At 40.3% G+C, this 21904-nt stretch overlaps 1 protein-coding gene and 1 pseudogene across 1 annotated transcript in view; both read right to left on the reverse strand.

Moving 5' to 3' along the window:
* Positions 1-491: 491 nt before the first annotated feature.
* Positions 492-21904, reverse strand: part of slc35d1a (solute carrier family 35 member D1a) — a 50035-nt gene continuing 28622 nt past the window's right edge. The window contains exons 8-12 of the mRNA XM_078218440.1: positions 15485-15577; positions 9718-9785; positions 8252-8330; positions 5767-5849; positions 492-4142 (exon numbers count right to left, since the gene is read on the reverse strand). Of these exons, the coding sequence (XP_078074566.1) occupies positions 4034-4142; positions 5767-5849; positions 8252-8330; positions 9718-9785; positions 15485-15577 (432 nt within the window). The 3' untranslated portion in view covers positions 492-4033. The remainder of the gene's footprint in view (positions 4143-5766; positions 5850-8251; positions 8331-9717; positions 9786-15484; positions 15578-21904) is intronic.
* On the reverse strand, positions 11233-12162 carry LOC144497330 (adenylate kinase 2, mitochondrial pseudogene; annotated as a pseudogene).

Below are 21904 nucleotides of genomic sequence, written 5' to 3' on the forward strand. Positions count from 1 at the left end.
TCAGTGGTAGATTTCTAGTACGTTGGCAACATACATTTTCCCCAAAAGAGGGCAGCCTTCAGCCTGTTTCCTCTGCTGATTTTGACAAACTTTCAATCTCTCTTAAGTGAGTGGGCAAACTTGCCTTGAAACAGTTCACTTAGTGTGAATTTCCAAGAGGTTTTGGGTGTGTCTGTCTCAGGTACTTTGCATTTATGTCTCTTCCTTAAAGAGAGTTGAGTTTCAATGGGTGTCTAGATGAACGGAAATATCTCTCTCTTCACTCTCCCAAATGTGATTGGTTTGTCACCTTTACCTTGGAATGTGGCCTTGCTTTTTTAAGATTTTAAGTTGTAGTTTGCTCGGTCTCAGTGATCCAGTCAATTGAAAAATCCTATTTTCAAAAAGAAGCAGATGGCAACAGCCTAATTTTACATGGCCTGCATAATTAACAAATGAGTTAGCAACACATAAATCCAATAGTTGTCAGGCAATCATGACAGTATTCAGACTTGTATTGAGATATTTATTTTGGAAAAGATATAAAAATATCCATCAACTTGTGAATCAAGTGACGTTCTGCACTTTTACACATTATCTTTCATGCTCACTTCTATCTCATTTTAGATAAACTGGACAGTTTTCTTAGCACAATTACATTCTGAAACATTTTATATTCTCCCCGCATCCCTTAATGAAATGTTACCATTGCAAAATACTCAATTAATATCAAAATATGACTTCGACCTCACCCTTGTACTAACATGTTATGCTATGCATTCAAGGTCATTTTGAATAGAGTTCGAAAAAGACTTGTATACCGAGTGAAAACCAATGGGATAGTTGGTTTATTGAGACAGATTTGCTAATTACTGATGAATTCTGTAATAACAAGCAATACCTAGAGTATGCCAGGATATGTGTGACTTGGCAGAAAAGCTTGCAAATGGTGACTGAAGCCCCTTCTGAAATGATTTGGACACGAAAAGATGAATTTTGATGATGGAATACATTAACATGAAATTAAAAGAAAACATAATTGAAATGGATATGGAAATGAATACCAAAAGTATAGCATTGTCTACTATACAAAATCAGACTCAAATAATATTTGGATGAGTATTGATGGATGTTTGGATAATTTTAGAACTTCCAATCAGTCTGAATAAAGAAGCTACACTGCACACTTCATTTTTGCAATTATTTACAACTGTTGCAGCACGATCTGTGGTATTTATTGCAAAAAATGATTTACCCTACGTCTCTCATGCTCTAGATTAATTAATTCCCATAAATGCCAATTGGGGAACCTTGTCATCTTTTCCTAAACTTATTTATGATTTATGTTTAACAGCAAGTGATACAATTATATATCACAAAAATGAATACGGCCAAAGACAGTCTTCTTGATCCAGACCTACTGATCTATCTTGCACTCTCTTTAGTAGCTGCTTGGCTGTTGACAGCAAGAGCAAGGGTGCTTGTTCTAAATATAAATAAGACTCATATCACTGACATACATATGGTGACTGCTTTTAACTATAGTTCAAGAGTTCGCATAGTATAAATTACAACTATGAAATCATTTCTCTGGGTGAACCAGAAACGTAAATCACAGAACAGAACTGACAGGTTCAGTTTTATTGAAATACATGATGACCACTGGATTAGGATAAAGATCTTAGTAAAAGTAAAATAATTAGTCACTGATGAAGTCGAATTTAAAATTATTACATTATTATGCATCGTCATCTAAAGGATTCACAAATTCTGTTTCTCTAAGGGCAGCAGTTTTTGTCCAAATCTTCACATTTGAGAATATAAAATGAACCCATCATCCCACAAAATGAATGAAAAAGATCTATTGCCACATATTTTCAAATTAATTTTAAATTGTTGAGGTTGTGATTTTCTGTCCACCTGTAACAGTCAAGTCCTCAGTTAACTGTGAAAATTATATTACAAAGTATATTTGTCAAGCAAATTTCAAACAACAATCAAGAAGGATGTGTAAAATGCATCATTAAAAAGTCGAATTATTGGAACAGGAAATAGCAAAAAAAAACATTGACAGGCTTCTTTCTATCAATTTTTGGTATTAATTGCATTTAAAAAATCTAGACTTTACAAAATCCAAACCAAATTACATCTAGGTTCTGATGGGTTAAATACACAAATATTAATTTTAAAAATGTTCAGAAGTCAGCTCTAATTCGATACCTAGGCACTTCAGTGTTTACAAACGTTGAACATTGCAACATGTTTACACATCACTAAGACCAGCATTTGATTTTTTTTTAATACTGAAAGCAGCATTTCTGAAACCAGCCACTAAACATATAGCATCTTGGCGGACTACAGCAAAGCTCCACATGGAGCTTTATTGTATTACATAAGCACACTTAGTACTGCACAAAAGCAAATGCTGCCACAAAAGGTCTGGGCAGTGCAGATTCTTATAGGTCCATAGGACCTATTTAACCTTTAAATATGCATAAACATCAATTTCATCCACTTAATTGCATTCACAAATTCACAATTAGCAAATGTCATTGGATGAACTACTCTGCCAGAGCACACATTTCAGAGAATTAAAAAATTAGAAAACCTTTTCTCATTCAAGCATTGCACGTATGCACTAAACCCTGCCCTCATATCTACATTCCATTGTAATAAGTCGTCACGCTAACACATTTGTATATCTTCAAGCAAGCTGCTGGAATGCAGAACATTTGCCACTTTGTAACATCTAATTCTTAACCATTTAAAAATGAAGCATTAAGTTAATATACTAAGGAGTTCCTGAAAAGTCTGATGAGATTGGAAAGAAAAATGGTGAATAATTTGCAGCTGCACTATCATAATTTTTCATCCGAACTAGGGTTTTGTAACATTCAAATTTCACAAACGAATTAGCAGACCTTAAAACACATTTAAATGGCATGTGTTAAAAACGTTACCACTGGAAAACTTCATATTACTGATTCAAATTTCTAACATTCAACTCAAATTTACAAATTTCATTATTTTTAACAATGTCAGAACTAACTGCATTTCAGAAATAATTCTATGAAAAACCAGTTCAGTATTCCATGAAGTTGATTTTGAAATGGATTATGACACTCCATCTAATAATCCACATGAAAATTCCATGTATAACTTCATGCTTAGTGGGATACCTATACTGATAGTACTGTGCTCTTTGCATTGTAAAGACTTTCTATGCATTTTTAATGGTATGTAATTGTGCTGAAATGGCAAGTTTTCATCATTAATTATATTCTTGTTCATTTCTACAATTAGAAGAGAGGGATACAGAACAAGATGGCTTTCTACTCAATGCCATGATTCCATAAGTAACACTCAGACTTTCTACAGGTTTTTAAATATTAGTCTTCTGTAAGACCAAGATTCAATTTACCTACAAATACAGTTAAACTTTATTTTACTAGAGGTCTGATAGCGATCAAAATTTGGTAGTACCAGTGCACAAGATGACTTGCCAATGTTCCACAAGACATCCCTCATTTAAAATTGATGTTCATGAATTGAGAATCAGAAGCATGTTGAAAATTGCTGGGGAGCAGACAAAGTCAGGGTACCAACAATGAAGTAAGTTACCAGAGGGCACAGTAATCAAGTAGTCTTATAACCAGATACACTATACTCTTCAGCGCTTAATTCAATCTAACTTTAAGAAGAGCGTGTACCCAACTCCCTAGACCACCTGATAACTGTACCAGTTTAAAGGAGTGGGAAGAGGCAAAGCAGACATTTTGATTAAAACATCAACTTGTAGGGATTATTTTTTGGAGCATTGGAATGAAGGTGAAGACCAGAATGGGGGAATCGGCAGTGCCTTTAGCTGCTCCAAGACTTTAATAAAAGAGGGCCCTTTTAATTTTTTTTTGGTCCTTCAAATAGCAATCCACCAAAATTGCAAAACCATCTACAATTTCTTTGCTATGCGAGTATGGATTTACAATTTCACTTTTAAAGTTAAAATTAATAAAGCACTAAAAATAGCTGATGCCTCTCTGAAGTTCCTTCCTGTTCATACAGCTATTTTCCCCTTGATGTCCACATTGTTGCTGTTTCCTGTTGTCTTGGCTGACTGCTCCTCTGTGAATGTAATGTACGAATAGACCAAACTTCCGGCAATACTGTCAAAACAAAATGTGTTAAAAATATGACAGCCAGTTTGCTCTTTATAGAAATAAAAACAGAAAATGCTGGAAACACTCAGATCAGGCAGCAACTGTGGAGAAAAAAAGGAGTTAAAAGTTTTAGGTCAATGACCTTGTTCTGATGAAAAGTTTCTCTGTCCATAGATGCTGCCTGACCCACTGTATATTTCCAGCATTTTCTGTTCTCAATTCTGATTTCCAGCATCCACTAGTTTCAATTCATGATACAGTCTGAAAAGAAATAAAGGTAAATATAAAGCAACAGCAAGGAAGACAAATTCAGAGAAATAGATCAAAGTGAGGATCACAGAACTCCAAAGCCGCACCATGTTAATTGCATGCAGCTAGATTTGGCGATGCTCCTTTTGGATTATTCCACTTTCTTTGCACAACTCCTTCTATAGTTCAAATTCACTTCTCATGACTGCTCCTTTGAGAATTGAATCAGGCAAAAGTACAACTATGTAGATTATCAGGATGAAGAAACCAAGTTGATAAAGACGACTTTAATAAATGCTCTGAAGAACAGTCATATGGACTCGAAAAAATGGACGATAACTTTCTCGGAGCAGCTATCAGCAGCAGATTACAACTCTATACCAACTTACTTGTTGCTTAAATTAAGCGTGTGGCTTGCTGACCTTCCTAACTCAGGCTGGATGAGATTCAAGCAGCGCAGTGCTTCTCCGGCTCCAGCAGCAAAGTGTGAAAGACGTCAAGGAGGACACACCCCTCTTTTACAGCACTAGCTGAGGTTAATGTCCCATTGAAAATAACAGGCCAGGGGGAGGGGGGGGGGAAAGAGAGAGAGAGAGAAAGTGTGTTTGTGCGGAACTCAGTCGTGTGTTTGTGCGGAACTCAGTCTTGGGATTTGAAATAGTTACACTATTAGAAGTGCTTTCATTTCTTCTAACAGAACCATCTGAAGTTAGTGTCTTAAACCGCATTGTCGGATGGTTCCCAGTGCAGCGCAATCATCCAAGGGAAGTTCGTGTTTCTGGACAACTGCCCAGTAAACTTCAATGAGGGATTCCCTAGCATTTTGTGGGGTACACCCCCCAAATCTGAAGCTGGAGAGCCAAGACATTACAGGCCATTAAACTGTTTCTCTCTCCAGATCTGCATTTTACAGCATCCTCTATTTTATATCACATACTTAACTTTTATTTTTCCAGGTTTCATAACATCTGCTGAGTCAGAAGGTTGCCGATTCAAGTCCCTTTCCAAAACTCAAATACAATTTCAGTAAAATACTCATGGATGGGATGTTAAACCAGAGTTGCTGGTCAAGTTCTTCAATCACCATCAGCTAATAGAATAACTGGTAATTAGTCTCATTGCCATTTGTGGTACATTAATGGGTACAAAATGCTTACCATATTCAGCCATGTAGCAAGTGATTGCACATGGAAAACTGTAACTGATATAGTATAATGCCATGTGCTGACACAAGCGGTAAAGCTTTCTAAGTATCAGTTCTCTCTTACAATGCAGTTAGATTTATATAATCAGAACTACGAAACAGCATGACAGAGAAAACACCTCATGCAAAATGCTATTTTTCTATTTCTTATGTTCAATCAGGAAGTTCGTCACTCACCTAATATTTAACCCGATGAAGTTGGTCCATGTGAATATATAATCTCCACCAAAAAACATTCCAATATAGGTCACCAAAATATTCTGAGGGTAGGTAAGCATATTTTAATATATATTTTAAGAAACACAGAACCATAGAAAAGTTATTGACAGAAAGAGGCCATTCAGCCCATCATGTCTATGCTGGCCAATCTCACTTTCCAGCAACTGGTTTGTACCCTTGCAGGTTACAGCGCTTCAGATGCAGATGCAGATCCAGGTAACTTAAGCCTTTCCGCCTTAACCACCAATTTAGGAAGTGAATTCCAGGCACCCACCACCCTCTGGTGAAGATTCTTTCCTCATGCCCCCCTGTAATCCCTCCACCAATCACCTTAAATCTATATCCCCTGGTAACTGACACCTCAGCTCGTGGAAACAAGACTTTCCTCAATTTTGTACACCCCTTAGCCTCTTCTGTTCTAAAGAAAACAACCCTAGCCTATCCAATCGCTCCACATAGCTGCAATTTTCAAGCCCTGGTAACATTCTTGTAAACCTCCTCTGTACTCTGTCCAGAGCAATTATGTCCCTCCTGTAATTTGGTGACCAGAATTGTACACAAAACTCCTGTTCTGGCCGAACCAGTGTTTTGCACAGTTCCAGCATCACATCCCTGCTTTTCTGTTCAATACTTCATCCATTGAAGAGAAACATTCCATATGCTTCCTTAACTACATCTACCCATTCTGCCACCTCTTTCACTTCCTCCATTCCTCTCACTATCTTCTTGTTTATTGTTGCCTTTTTTTTTGCCCTCCCCAAATGCATTACCTCACGTTTTCCAGATTTCATTCCATTTGCCACTTTTTCACCCACTTAACCAAACCAGTGATATCATTCTTGTGTTGAAAGCCATCTTCTGCACTAATCAACTACATGGCCAATTTTTGTGTCATCTGCAAAATTTGCAATCATGCCTCCCACATTTAAGTCTAAATCATTAATACATACAATCAACAAACAGCAAGGACCCCAACATAGAGCCCCGGGGAACACCACTGAAACAAACAGTTTCCTGTTAACAAAAACATCCATCGAACATAACCCTTGGTTTTCTGTTCTTTTAGATTCAACCTACCACCTTCTCCTGTATTTCATGAGATTGCACTTTTCCAACCAGCCAGCCATGTAAAACCTTTTCCGACCAGCCAGCCATGTAAAACCTTGCCGAATGCCTTACTGAAATCCACGCAGACAACATTCACTGTGCTACCCTCATTAATCCTCCTCGTTACTTACTCAAAAAATTCTAGTAAGTTAGTACACTTATCTTCCCCTAACAAAACCATGCTGACTATCTCTGATCAATCTGAGCCTAAGTGACCGTTTATCCTGTGTCAGAATCTTTTGAATAATTTGTCCAATACTGAAGTTAGACTGACCAGCCTACAGTTTCTTGCTTATCCTTTCTACCCTCTTTAAATAATGGTACAACTTTTGCAGACCTACAATCTTCTGGGACCTCAAGTGAGGATTGGAAAATAATTCTCAGAGCATCTACTGTTTCCTCCCTGACTTCCTTTAGCAGCATGGAATACAATCCATCTGGCCCTGGTAATTTATCCAGCTTCAACGATGCCAGTCCTTCCAGTGCATTGTCTCTCATTATGCTTATTGTATCTAACACTGTAACATGTAATGGCTGCACCCATTAATGAGAAAATGATACAGAGGTTGACCAGCTATAAATGAAATGAAGCAATATGGATTATACTTGGGTTTGGAAAGTTTTATCTAAATTGATGCATAGGAATATTTATAATGCAGTTAACCTAGATTTCAGATGATTTCCACTCCATGCCCATTTGGGCAAGTGAAATCCGAATGCTGGTGCTATCTTTTAAAAGACAGTTATATAAAACCATTGTAACATTAAAGTCAATGTGTCCAATTTTCCTACATATTCCAACTGCAAAGGGAACTCCCTCACATCCCAAAGAAGTCTTTCATTTGAAAAATCTGAAGCTTGTACTCTTATCCCCTCCTCTTTCATCCCAAACACTTCATTTTTTTTGTTTTTTCCATGATGAAACCAGAAAAAGGGCACATCTCCGAACTCCAATCCTTAACACAATGTTGGATAATGTGTGGTACCACAATAAAAAGGTTTTCTACATAACTGACATCAGTGCCCAAGGTTTGGAGCTGCACTGCGGCAGAACAGGGAGGAAAAAGATGATATACTCAGTTTTCCAATAATAACTGCCATCAAGCAACCTCTAGAGCTAATTGAGCACAGAAGATTAGACTCAACTGTGCACCCCTTACTCTCACTATGGTCTGTAACCAATAACATTTGTTTCTATCTTCCACATGATAATTGGCCACTTGCTAATGGAGCATAGCCAACAGCCATACAACCTCAAAATTCTCAGCTTCAGAAAGAGGATTGAAAAGGCACTATAGAAAAAAAAGATACTTAAAACAAGTCTGTACCATCTTACCTTTACACAGCCAACAATCGTGGTAGTAAGAGCAGAATTATATTGAGTGCATAAAACTGTGGAGTACATGAGAATAAACCTTTAAAAAGAAAATTGAATGATCAATTAAAACCTCACCTTTAGAAAATATTCTGAACACCACAAAATCTGATGGTTTTACAGATTCAACATAATGTGCACCATGTTAAAAAGCAAATTTTAAATTCAATATGTTAGAGAAAACAATCGCTATCAGGCATTGAGAACTAATCCATTAGGAATTAGATTTCTTTAAGAGGAGATAAATTGAGCTCTGAAATGACAGGGTTGGCAGTTGAATTATTCACAGACGATCCCAACCCCCACATTTCCATGCCCACCTATTTACAATAATAGCTGGTACTTATCACCTGTATCACCTGATTTTTCATCTAACCAAATGAGACAGCTAGATTGTAAGTGGCAAGTAACCAGAACATGACGGTCAGAGTTCAAATTGTGTCACTTGACATCAATCTTCTAATTCTCACTGACCTGCAAGCTGAGTTATTCAAACTCAAAGGTCCCAGGAACTGGCTGTCAACTAGGACACCAGTGGAAAACTCTGAAAATGCCATCAGTACCCTGGGTTTCCTGGAAGGCAAGCATCCCACTGCTGATTGTCACCCAAGACTAATATTTGATCATGCATGTTTAATGAGAAGAAAAGCAGATTTGGCTGCGATGGTCTACTGGCCCTAAATATCACATCTTATAAATGAAGATGCTCAATTAGGCAAGCTGCAAGATGGTTACGGAACTTTACCTGAAAAGGAATAGGGAAAACAAGGAATTTTCCTTCATTTTCTATATGCATACAACACTGCCTCGATTTATAGCCAAATCTCTAGCTAATGCTGTCAAAGGACTAAATTATGAGGGCAGGTTGACTCGCAAAGTGGGACAGTTGGTCTTCTGTTCTGGGAATAGAATAGGTACTACAGAATGGAATGAAAGAGGGGCAAAGAATGTCTAAATGCTTTTAAAAGATTAAATGCACTTCTGGTGCTCAGGTACAGTCCTACAAATGTGCAAGATTAGTAACAAACTTGAGGATAGTACTTGATTATGGGTGGCATCCCAGCAGAACTGCATCTTGCCTTCACTCAATGGTCACTGCACAGCCCTCAGAAGTATGAACTGATTTTTTTCCTCTTTTCCAACTGCTCTTGCAGCCCAGGGACACAGTGACCAATTGAATCATACCATTTTTATCCCAGATGGTAACAGATAATTCAATATAGAGTAGAAATTTGAACCTAGAACCTTCCTAGTCTGTACAGCCGAGTACCATAGCAAGTAGGTCATTGGTTTCTTACTGTCTGCTCCTCCCACAGGTTTAAATGAAAGCTACTCATGGGAAAAAGGAGCCACAAATTTATTATTTTTTCTATACAACAGTAGAATTCAATAACTTGGGGGAGTTGAAATAAAGAAAATGTACTTACCCCATTACACAGGACAGCAGGAACTGTGTCACAAACAATGTATTTGACCAGCCTTCAAAATCAATTGCCTGGAAAGGAAAATAACTTTTAAAAATTCACATAATCTTGTCTTAAAATCTGAAAGATGTATATTAAACATATCTCAGTTTATCCATCAAGTAACAAACTACATTAGGACCACTGACTCCTGTCAACACAATATGACGAACTGATATCCATCCATGCACACATAGAAATGCAATGACATCATGCACAGCAGCACACCAGTTTACCCAGCACACTGCCAACTCAAGTTGCTTTCTAACTCAAATATTGCAATATGCTCTTAGTTTGTGAATCCCATGGATCCCACACATCAGTTAGTCTGCAGGAGAAAGTTAGTGTTTTATGAGGAGGGACAATCTAGAATCCTAGAATCATTACTGAATGCGGATGCTTCAACTTCAAATGATGTCATCTTGCAATTTATAAGTGCTGTGAACATATGTTGCCCCACATACAATGATCTGAAAGATGCAGTCAAGACAGGAAAGAAAACTGTTGCAATGTCATACTGAGTGATATCGAGAATGTGGCCTCGGTGACTCTTTGGTTGATGAAAAAGGGAAAAGTGCAGGGTTCCTGCTCTGATTAATTATCCAGCAATTCCCAATAAAGGAGGAATGCATTTGGAAGTTGGACAAGAACACATTCAGACTCCGTAATGCCACCTCTAGTCAAATAGTCTGTGCATATACACAAAGCACACAGAGCACAGTGACTGGAGTAAACACCAGGGAGCAAACATTGACCTATGAATTATACTCCAATAAGTAGGAATTCATAGTTTCCAAAGAGGGAGGAGGAAACTGGTCAGAAAAAGTGATGGAAAACACAAAATAATAGGCATAACAGCACCCATAAAATAGAAAATGTCTTGAATGCATTCAAATTTAAGCAGTAGAAGTGCAGCATAAATAGAGATACCAAGGAAGGGCAACAACTCCCATACACACAGCAGCCCCACACACAGTCCTGATCTATAAGTTGGTTACTTTTAGGCGCCCTTATTTATTTTTTTGTTCACATCTTTAAGTTAACTAGTTTGAAATGGATCCCTGTATGATATGCAAAAGGCCTTTAATAAATTTAAATGCAGGTTTTATTTGTCAATGCAAAAATCTCAGGTTTATTGTTGGATCATCATCCATAAATTTAAAAAATAGCAATACTTGGTGCTGTTATCAACCACACCCTTACAAGATAAGCCCAAAAAGATTAATATGCACTTTTGTTAAGAACAACAAGGGGAAAAAGAAAGTAGGCAGCAATTAGATCTGAACTTTGACATAAAGTTGATTCTGCACAACCCACAAATATTCCCTTTCCCTATTATGGCAATTTTTCAAAACTGAATTGTTTTAAATGGAGTTTAAAAGCCTGATTGCTGCATAGCACTCCAATAATGCACTCATTAAATTCCCCAGTATCAAATTAACAAACTGCTGGGATTTAAAACCAATACCCCATCCCATTTCTGTAATCTACTACCGCCATCCCTTCCAAAATTATGTAAAGATAAGAACTTGATCTATTGCGGCAGGAAAAACACTGCCTCGGGTATCAATTTTCAGATGAATGTAGCTCCACTGAATGCAGCTCCACTGAATGCAGCTAGAATGGCAGAGAAAACAATGTCAGGGAGCTGTGGGGCATCAACAGCTATACGCAGCCCTTTCTTTTGGTAGTAAAAAAATCAGAGGTTTGGTTTTGGTATGGTAAGCAGCAAGACAAGATTTTAATGGTTTTTCATTGTCATCTAAGCATTTTAACGAAGGTTCACCAGTAACATCACCTTTCAATGTTTTTTTGGATAGGTTGTACAATTCATGGCAAGTCCGTCCCACTGGCCTCGTGAATCAGTCTGCTACAGACCGTGGTTATCAGCAACCATCAGCTCTAGCAAACAGTCCAGTTTCAAGAATCACTTTTCCAATTGTTTATCATAAATCTATGCCTGATTCACAGTGTGTGGCAATCCATCCAGCAAGCTGGGGTGTCCAGGTTTTTAAAATCAATCAATTCAACCACCATCTCATCACTGACGAATTTGCTAGCCTCCACTGCTTTCTTTAACTTGTGACCCAATTCTGATACTGTTGCTACTATGGCTTGCAACATATCACTTATTGCTAAGTGACAGACCTTTAGTGATCACCAAGTCTAGGAGCCTGTGGGCCTTGCCCCACCCTGAGTGGCCCCATTAGAATGGCCTTGATTTCCTTCTGGACATGGTTAGCTCTTGGTTTCTCGCTGGCTCCTGGACTCATCTTTTATTGCACGTTAAGTGGTTTTAAAACTGATGACAAACCCCTGCTTGCTGTGCTTGCTCAAGGGATTCCCTTATCCTCACATAGTAGTACTTACTTCTCCACTTTACCATCTCCACCAGGCTATATTGGGAAACACGGGTATCAACATGCTACCAAACACCTGTCAAAACTATCAGTTTCAGAAGCTGCAAAATGCATTGCTCCAGAGCAGCTCATCTTCTAATTTCATTCTTCACTAATATGGAATGCATCACATGAATCAATCATGGTAAATATAGTAAATTTCCAGAATGCTGTGCATCAGACTAATTCACTGCACAGCCTGTGCAAGATCAATAATATTGTAAAGAATTGAGTAATCTCCATGATATTTAAACACTTTCTCCTTCCACACAAAGTAATTATTTTAAGCAATTATCATTTGATGACCAAAAATGAAACTGGTATTTTTCATTGTCCTACTCTATACTCTAGGAAAATATGAACTATCTTCATGAAACAGGCCATCATTCAACTAAACATAACTACTGGAGTGTTTTGGATACATCGCACCAGTGAACAGATTTGATGTTTAAAATCTGCAACTATTTCAAAAGGTAAAAGCAAATTTGGTTTCAGCAACCATCAGCTCTAGCAAACAGTCCAGTTTCAAGAATCACTTTTCCAATTGTTTATCATAAATCTATGCCTGATTCACAGTGTGTGGCAATCCATCCAGCAAGCTGGGGTGTCCAGGTTTTTAAAATCAATCAATTCAACCACCATCTCATCACTGACGAATTTGCTAGCCTCCACTGCTTTCTTTAACTTGTGACCCAATTCTGATACTGTTGCTACTATGGCTGTTTCTGAAACTACAGCTCCCAAATGTACAAATCTGCAAACTTGTAAATATGCAAACTTTTTCTCTCTCCCCAGAATTTTCCACAGTACCTGCCAAAAGCATGGTCAATTAAATCACTGCAATATATTAAACAGAAGCTCTATTCTATTCAGGCCTCCCTGGTCTCTTTTTTTCCACAAGGTACACATTTCTTGACAAGATTCCAACTGGGCAGACATCAAGTCTGGGCATTTACTCCAACGGCTCTGTACTGTTAGAGCAGCCACAAGCAGGGGATCTTTCACAAATGATCCAGTGTTCATATATTCCAACAAGCTGCCTTGCAATAGGAGTGACACAATTAAAGTACTATCCAAGTTAAAAAAGCACTTTAAGAATCCTACAGAAGTATTTCACCAAAATTAAAGAATAAAATCAGCACACTGAGCTAATTTCAGGCTCCCGCTATACATTTCTTGCCTTCCTTTTTCCAAGTTCCCTTGCAGCTGATAAAATTGTCGTCTTTTTAGTTAAGGTTCATTTTCTTCATGGTAGCACCCTTGAGGAAAAAAGTTTTTTAAAAAATTCTAGGAAGGCCCATACCGTATGTAATAAATTTCCAGGCTACAAAAATTAACCATTTTCATTTTTTCTGTATTAGACAGACTCTGGAGATAAATACATCAAAACAACATTCACAAATTTCAGTTTTGTTACAATTCACACAGCTGAACAAGATTAATATTCCTCTGGCGTGTTATCAATCTGTTCTCCTGTGCTGTAACTATTCCAACAGCTTTTCTCAATAATTTATCCAGTAGCTGGAACTTTAATACATTATTTTGGTTAAAATAGAAGTGTCATTGTTCTGTTTCTCTCCATTCACCTGATAATGAAGAAAGTTACCAGCTGCTAGAGGGACTGGCTGGTTTTGTAGTGGAGATCTGCTTTGCTCCCCTCACAGAAACCTTCATTTTAGTTAGTGTCTATGATTGTAATGAAATGGATCCGGCCATCAGACAAACTAGTTAACTCAGTAGATGGAAAGAGGACTTGAAACATACCCTCTCAAAACAAGGAGTCCTTTTCACAGAAGGAAATTGAAGATCACTATTTTAAACCCATCATAGACTAACTATAGTTACAAGCAACAGTTGCAAAATGTTCCTTTTTGTAAGAGGGGATCCTTAAATAAGTCAGGGAATGCTTGTGTCATATTAATACAGTCAATCTAAGTTTAGAACACAGTATCCAAGGCTAAACAGTATTTTCAGATTTTAAAATGCTGATGCCAACTTCAGCACAGCTCAGGTATTCAGTATTAGGAATTACTGATGTAGATCACCCATGAGCTTAATGAATGGTGAATCAGGTGCCTGTATCTATTTCTTATGTTATCACTGCTGACTCTGACTAGTTGCTATGCAAGTTCCTATTTTCCATCTCTCTAAGGATAGAACCTGTTTCTAGCAATTAGAATTTTTAAAAAAAAGTTCAACTGAGTTTCACTTTAAACTGATCACTGCAGTTTCTCTGTAGCAGTAATGATCTCAAAGCTCCCTGAAGTTCAAAATCAGCTGCAGATATCTCAGTCATCCACTTTGAAAGCTGACTTGTCCCAGCCATATGGCTGTATAAACATCTTTAAGTATCAAAAGCCTTTGATTCCTTTATTGCCTGGAAGCTGTTGATAATGGCTATAAGAGGGATCTACCAATCTATCCTGAATTGTTGGGGGTCAATGGTGGTGGGAGTTTGGGCATCAAGCTCTGATGGCATTGATTGACAGCTCTATGCTCAGAGATATTTTTGGTAGCTTTTGGCTACTTTCAACAGCACTTCCCTTTCTGCTGTACTGTAGCCTGTGTAGGGATGAACAGATGATGGTTCCATGGGGTGGACTCAAAGACTCAAGTTCAACAAGGTATATTATAGTCCAAAATCAGTCTTATTTGGTTGCATTTAATTGTTTGATGAACTTAAGTGTTGTAAGTTAAATTAATCTAATACAATGTATTTAATGTGTATTTTTCAAAAACTTGATTTGTAGATTTATAGTTAAGCCTAAGCAACCTGATCCTTCAAAAACGGAATAGGTGTACACTAGAAGGTGCACGTCATCAACTAGGGCAATGCTACATTGGTCATACCTCAGTTTGTAAGGTGCAAGAAATTGCTAAGAATGATTTTTTTGTACTTAGCAGTAATAATGTATCTGCAGAAAGCCAAAAAATCTAAAACACACAGGTACTACTCAAAACTATCATTCAGTTCTGAACATAGATTCACTGCCACACTGCGGTTAGGAATTTCTGATGTGGCAAACAATTACTGCAGGATTAGGAATTTCTGCCCACAACACAAGGAAGAGTCTGCATCTAGGGCAATACAACTTTAGGCAAGATTCTGGACTGTAAAGGGAACCGCAATGACACATGATTGGTAATGGATATCTCAAGGCAAAAAGGGAAGGATGCTGAGGAAGACAGTTGGACGAAAAAGAATGCATCAGGGGCAGACTGATGCATATCACAGTCACTAACTTGTGCCAGAGATAAGTAATTAATTGTTAAACTCTGAAAATTAAAACACCAGTGTATCAAATTTTTGTTTTAAAAAGCCAAGTGCTTACCTTTTGAAGATCACCTGTGAAATATGCAATGCCCATTGAAGGCAAAATCATAAAGAGGGCATTGTAATAAAGTAATCCATATTTACCCAGCTCCTAAAAAGAAACCACAGTAATCAGTATAATCACATAACATAAATACTGGAGGCTCTGGGCAGTGCAGTGAAATAATATTAGCCTTTAATTTTTGAGACCAAAGCTTGAATTGTATGGGAGGAGGATTTCTTGCCAACCACTTTGGAACTGAGCTCAAAATCTCCGTCACGGAGGCACCAGGACACAGTGGCTAGCACTGCTGCTTCACAGTGCCAGGGACCAGGTTCGATTCCGACTTGGGTGACTGTCTGTGTGGAGTTTGCACATTCTCCTCATGTGTGCGTGGGTTTCCTCCGGGTGCTCCAATTTCTCCTCTCAGTCTAATGATGTGCAGATTAGGTGAATTGGCTATGCTGAATTGCTCCTTGGTGTCCAAAGATGTGTAGGTTAGGTGGATTAGCCATGATAAATGCATGGGGTTATAGAGAGAGAGCGAGAGGCTGAGTAAAATCTTCTTTCAGAGAGTTAGGGCAAGCTCAATGGGCCGAATGGCCTCCTTCTGCACTGTAGGGATTCTGTTTAAAAAAAATCTATTCTATCAATCTCAGTTCCTTCAACTAAGGGCCTTCAGCATAAAAACTAATTTAACACCATTCGTTATCTTACTTGCATGGTTAACATGGAAAAAAGATATTCACATTTGTGCAGTAGAAGGCACACACCTTTGGAGAGAAAAGTGCGATTTTTATTCTGCATTTGACATTTAGTGTTTAAAATAGCAAGTCTTCTATTCCTCAGCACAAACATCTTTCAAACCTGATCACAGGAACACAATCACAATGAAACAGTGGCAAAAAGGATCGTTACACCCAGAATTTCCACCCATGGAATTCTTGACTGCAGCTGAGCTGTTATTGCTGTGTTGAGCAGAGGTCAGGTACTTGCCCACAAAAATACCATTATTTTTAGGAGCTTGACTGTTTCAAAGCTGCACTGGTATCCACTAAACAGAGAGCTCAGCTACAGAAAAACACTTGCAGTACAATTCTCTACATCAATTACCTTCATTGCTAAGAAGTGAAGAGCACCAACTTGTTCCATTCCAGGTTCAGGAAAGGAAATCTAAGCTATATTAAAACATGGATCCAAAGGGTAAATGGGTAGCACTCTGACTTTACTGCACAGCATCCTTCTGAAGCAAAACCTGTAGTGGGCTCCTCAAATCAAGGACTTTTAAACAAATTGCCCTTTTTCCAATGAACAATGAGGCTGATCTGCAGGCACCACAGTAAGATTAGTAGTAACATTAACTATGCTACATATTAAGTTTACTTGCATGTGAAAGACAGCTCATTTATGAGCTGTTGCCCCAAACGTTTGGGTCAATCCAATTTTACTTGCTATTACAATTGAGATCTAGTCCAATGTCCTTTCTGTAGACCAATTGGTCATGTGATGCCGCGGTTACAGAAGGGTCATGGAGGTTACAGGAGGGTAGTGCTAATTGGGGACTCTACGGTGAGAGGGTCAGATAGGCGTTTTTGCGGACACAGACGGGACTCTCGGATGGTGGTTTGCCTCCCTGGTGCAGGGGTCCGGGATGTCTCTGGTCGAGTCCCAGAAATCCTGAAGGGGGAGGGAGAGGAGCCCAAGGTCGTGATGCATATAGGTACTGCTGACATCGGTAGGAAGAGGGAAGGGGTCATGAAAAGAGAATATAGGGAATTGGGTAGACAGCTGAGAAAGAGGAATGCAAAGGTAGTAATCTCGGGATTGCTGCCTGTGCCGCGGGAGAGTGAGAACAGGAATCGGTGGAGAATTAATGCGTGGCTGAGGGACTGGAGCAAGGGACAAGGATTTGGGTACTTGGATCATTGGGACCTCTTTAGGGGCAGGTGTGACCTGTTTAAAAAAGACGGGTGGCACTTGAATCCCAGGGGGACCAATATCCTGGCGGGAAGGTTGGCTAAGGCTACTGGTGAGACTTTAAACTAGAAAGGTTGGGGGGAGGGAATCGAAATGAGGGGACTGAGAGCGAGGAGGTTAGCTCGCAAATAGATAAGGAATGTAGACAGGGTAAGAGGGAGGTTAGACGAGTGAGGGAGAAGGGAAGTGCTCAGGCTGAAGGTCTGAGATGTGTCTATTTTAATGCCAGGAGTGTAGTGAATAAAGTGGATGAGCTTGGAGCGTGGATTGCTGCTTCGAATTGTGATGTGGTGGCCATTACGGAGACTTGGATGTCTCAGGGACAGGACTGGGTGCTTCAGGTGCCAGGTTTTAGATGTTTCAGGAAGGACAGGGAGGGAGGCAAGAGAGGGGGGGGAGTGGCACTGTTGATCAGGGATAGTGTCACGGCTGTAGAGAAGGTGGACGCCGTGGAGGGACTGACTACGGAATCTCTGTGGGTGGAGGTTAGGAATAGGAAGGGGTCGGTAACTTTGCTGGGTGTTTTCTATAGGCCGCCCAATAGTAACAGAGATGTTGAGGAGCAGATGGGGAAACAGATCCTGGAGAGATGTAGGAATAACAGAGTTGTCGTGATGGGAGATTTTAATTTCCCAAACATAGATTGGAATATCCCTAGGGCTAGGGGTTTGGATGGAGAGGAGTTTGTTAGGTGTGTCCAGGAGAGTTTCCTGACACAGTATGTGGATAAGCCTACTAGAGGAGAGGCTGTTCTTGATCTGGTGCTGGCTAATGAACCTGGACAGGTGGAGGATCTCTCGGTGGGTGAACATCTTGGGGATAGCGATCATAATTCTATCTCCTTCACGATAGCATTGGAAAGAGATAGGGTCAGGCAGGCTAGGAAAGTGTTTCTCTGGAGTAAAGGGAAATACAGTGTCATCAGGGAGGAAATTAGACGGGTAAATTGGAAGGAGGCATTCTTGGGGAAAAGTACCGAAGGAAAGTGGAGGATTTTCAAGGAATGTTTGTCTGGAGCTCTGCATGACAACGTTCCGATGAGACAGGGGGGTGTTGGTAGGGTACGGGAACCGTGGTGCACGAAGGTTGTGATGAACCTGGTAAATAAGAAAAGAGAGGCGTACAGAAGGTTCAGAGAGCTAGGAGGTGTTAAGGATTTAGAGGAGTATACGCGATGTAGGAAGGAGCTTAAGAAGGAAATTAGGAGAGCGAGAAGGGGTCATGAGAAGACCTTGGCGGGTAAGATTAAGGAGAATCCCAAGGCTTTCTACAAATATGTCAAGAGTAAAAGGATGAGATGTGAAGGCATAGGACCCTTAAAAGGTGAAGGGGGAAAAGTTTGTGCGGAACCGTTAGAAATGGCGGAGGTGCTTAATGAATACTTTACCTCGGTATTCACGGTGGAAAGGGATCTGGGTGGTTGTACTGCTGGATTGCGGAGGACAGAAAGGATCGAGCATGTGGACATAAAGAAAGAGGATGTGTTGGAACTATTGAATGGCATCAAGGTTGGTAAGTCGCCGGGACCGGATGGGATGTACCCCAGGTTACTGTGGGAGGCGAGGGAGGAGATTGCGGAGCCTTTGGCGATGATCTTTGCATCGTCGATGGAGACGGGAGAGGTTCCGGAGGATTGGAGGATTGCGGATGTGGTCCCGATATTCAAGAAAGGGAACAGGGACAGCCCGGGAAATTACCGACCGGTGAGTCTAACCTCAGTGGTTGGTAAGTTGATGGAGAGGATCCTGAGAGACAGGATTTATGATCATCTAGAGAAGTTTAGTATGATCAAAAGTAGTCAGCACGGCTTTGTCAGGGGCAGGTCGTGCCTTACGAGCCTGGTTGAGTTCTTTGAAAATGTGACCAAGCACATTGACGAAGGAAGAGCGGTGGATGTGGTCTATATGGACTTCAGCAAAGCGTTCGATAAGGTCCCCCATGCAAGACTTCTTGAGAAAGTGAGAGGGCATGGGATCCAAGGGGCTGTTGCCTTGTGGATCCAGAACTGGCTTGCCTGCAGAAGGCAGAGAGTGGCTGTGGAAGGGTCTTTCTCTGCATGGAGGTCAGTGACCAGTGGAGTGCCCCAGGGATCTGTTCTGGGACCCTTGCTGTTTGTCATTTTCATAAATGACCTGGATGAGGAAGTGGAGGGATGGGTTGGTAAGTTTGCTGACGACACCAAGGTAGGTGGTGTTGTGGATAGTTTGGAGGGATGTCAGAAGTTGCAGCGAGACATAGATAGAATGCAAGACTGGGCGGAGAAGTGGCAGATGGACTTCAACCCGGATAAGTGTGTAGTGATCCATTTTGGCAGATCCAATGGGATGGAGCAGCAGTATAAAATGAAGGGTACCATTCTTAGCAGTGTAGAGGATCAGAAGGACCTTGGGGTCCGGGTCCATAGGACTCTTAAATCGGCCTCGCAGGTGGAGGATGCGGTCAAGAAGGCGTATGGCGTACTAGCCTTCATTAATCGAGGGATTGAGTTTAGGAGTCGGGAGATAATGCTGCAGCTTTATAGGACCCTGGTTAGACCCCACTTGGGAGTACTGCGCGCAGTTCTGGTCACCTCATTACAGGAAAGATGTTGAAGCCATTGAAAGGGTGCAGAGGAGATTTACAAGGATGTTGCCTGGATTGGGGGGCATGCCTTATGAGGATAGGTTGAGGGAGCTTGGTCTCTTCTCCCTGGAGAGACGAAGGATGAGAGGTGACCTGATAGAGGTTTACAAGATGTTGAGGGGTCTGGATAGGGTGGACTCTCAGAGGCTATTTCCAAGGGCTGAAATGGTTGCTACGAGAGGACACAGGTTTAAGGTGCTGGGGGGTAGGTACAGGGGGGATGTCAGGGGTAAGTTTTTCACTCAGAGGGTGGTGGGTGAGTGGAATCGGCTGACGTCGGTGGTGGTGGAGGCAAACTCGTTGGGGTCTTTTAAGAGACTTCTGGATGAGTACATGGGTTTTAATGGGATTGAGGGCTATAGATAGGCCTAGAGGTGGGGATGTGATCGGCGCAACTTGTGGGCCGAAGGGCCTGTTTGTGCTGTGACTTTCTATGTTCTATGTTCTATGTCATGTGTGGGGAGCATGGGTGTTATCCCCAGGAGTGCAGGTAACATACAAGCATGAAATAGCTGAGCGAGCGCGTACCCGAGGGGGCAAGCAAGCAGACAAGTGGGGTGGGGAACATGTGAAAGAGGTGAGTGAGAGAGGTGTGTATTTGTGTGAATGAGGAATGTGAGTGTGCATGCGAGGGAGAGAGTTGTGTGCATACGTTTGTGAAGGAGAGAGTGGTGCATGTGACCAATATGAGAATCAGCTTTCCAGCATCATTCCTCCCATTAAAAATGACAAATTGTATAAGTTTTTTTTAAAAATTATTACCCGATTACTCACTCCTAAAGTGGATAGTACTTCTAGGGGTTAATACTAAGGGGCCACGGGAGGGTGGCTTGGTCAGGGGTTAATGTGAGGGAGCCATGTAGCTGGCAAATGTATTTGTGACTGTGTGCCTCTTCCTAATTCATGCATAGATATAGCCAATAAAGATTTGTTTACATTTGATTTTTGTGTTTGCACCTATTTCATGGCAGAAAAGGGTGCCGATAAGATGAGAATGCTTGAGGTTTCCTCGATGCTCTTGGGAGGTCACTGGGAGTTCCGCAGCTCAAAGTTTGGGAAAGTTTGCTCTAACGCTACTTATTGGGACAGCTGCAGATATACCAAGGACAGCAGTCCACCTGTCTGTGAAACTGAGCTAAAGCAATGTCCACACTGTCCCCAAGATTATTTGTATCTGCTTGCAAAAGAGGTATGCTGGTATCATCACAACTTTTGTATAGCCCTTGAAGAAAGACATAAGATGGGAGCTCCCATGTTCCCTAGATAGCAACATTGCAACTAAACAGATGCTCTAACTTTCATTCCAAGGCATTCCTCTACTGTAAGAGACTTCTCAATGGAAATAGCAGTCATAGGCTAGAGACTAGCTGAGTTCTAACCATCTCTTGCATCATAAACATGCAATTAAGGTGAACTGATTCCAGGTGGCAACAAGGCTATGAGGATGGTGATAGGGTGGACCACCAGAGAATAAATAAATGTAAATCTGCACTTATACAAGAGAATGTGCGAGTATACACAGAAACGAACAAGCTGGGACAGCAAGCACGAATACGAGTGAGTGTGTGAAAGAGCAAGTGAACACAAGAGCAAGCAAGTTCAACAATGAACATGAAAAAGCACATGCAAGACCAAGCTCAGGAGTAGAGGAACCTGGATGTATATGTGCATAAATCATTGAAGGTGGCAGGACAGGTGGAGAGAGCTGTTAATTAAATGTATTGTATTCTGGGCTTTATTAACAGGGACATTGAGTACAATAATAAGGAACTTGTCCAAGACAATAGTTAGACTTCAGTTGGAAACCGTGTACAGTTCTTGGTGCCACATCACAGGAAA

This window comes from Mustelus asterias, chromosome 8 (genome assembly GCF_964213995.1).
Source record: "Mustelus asterias chromosome 8, sMusAst1.hap1.1, whole genome shotgun sequence".
NCBI classification, from domain to species: Eukaryota; Metazoa; Chordata; class Chondrichthyes; order Carcharhiniformes; family Triakidae; genus Mustelus; species Mustelus asterias.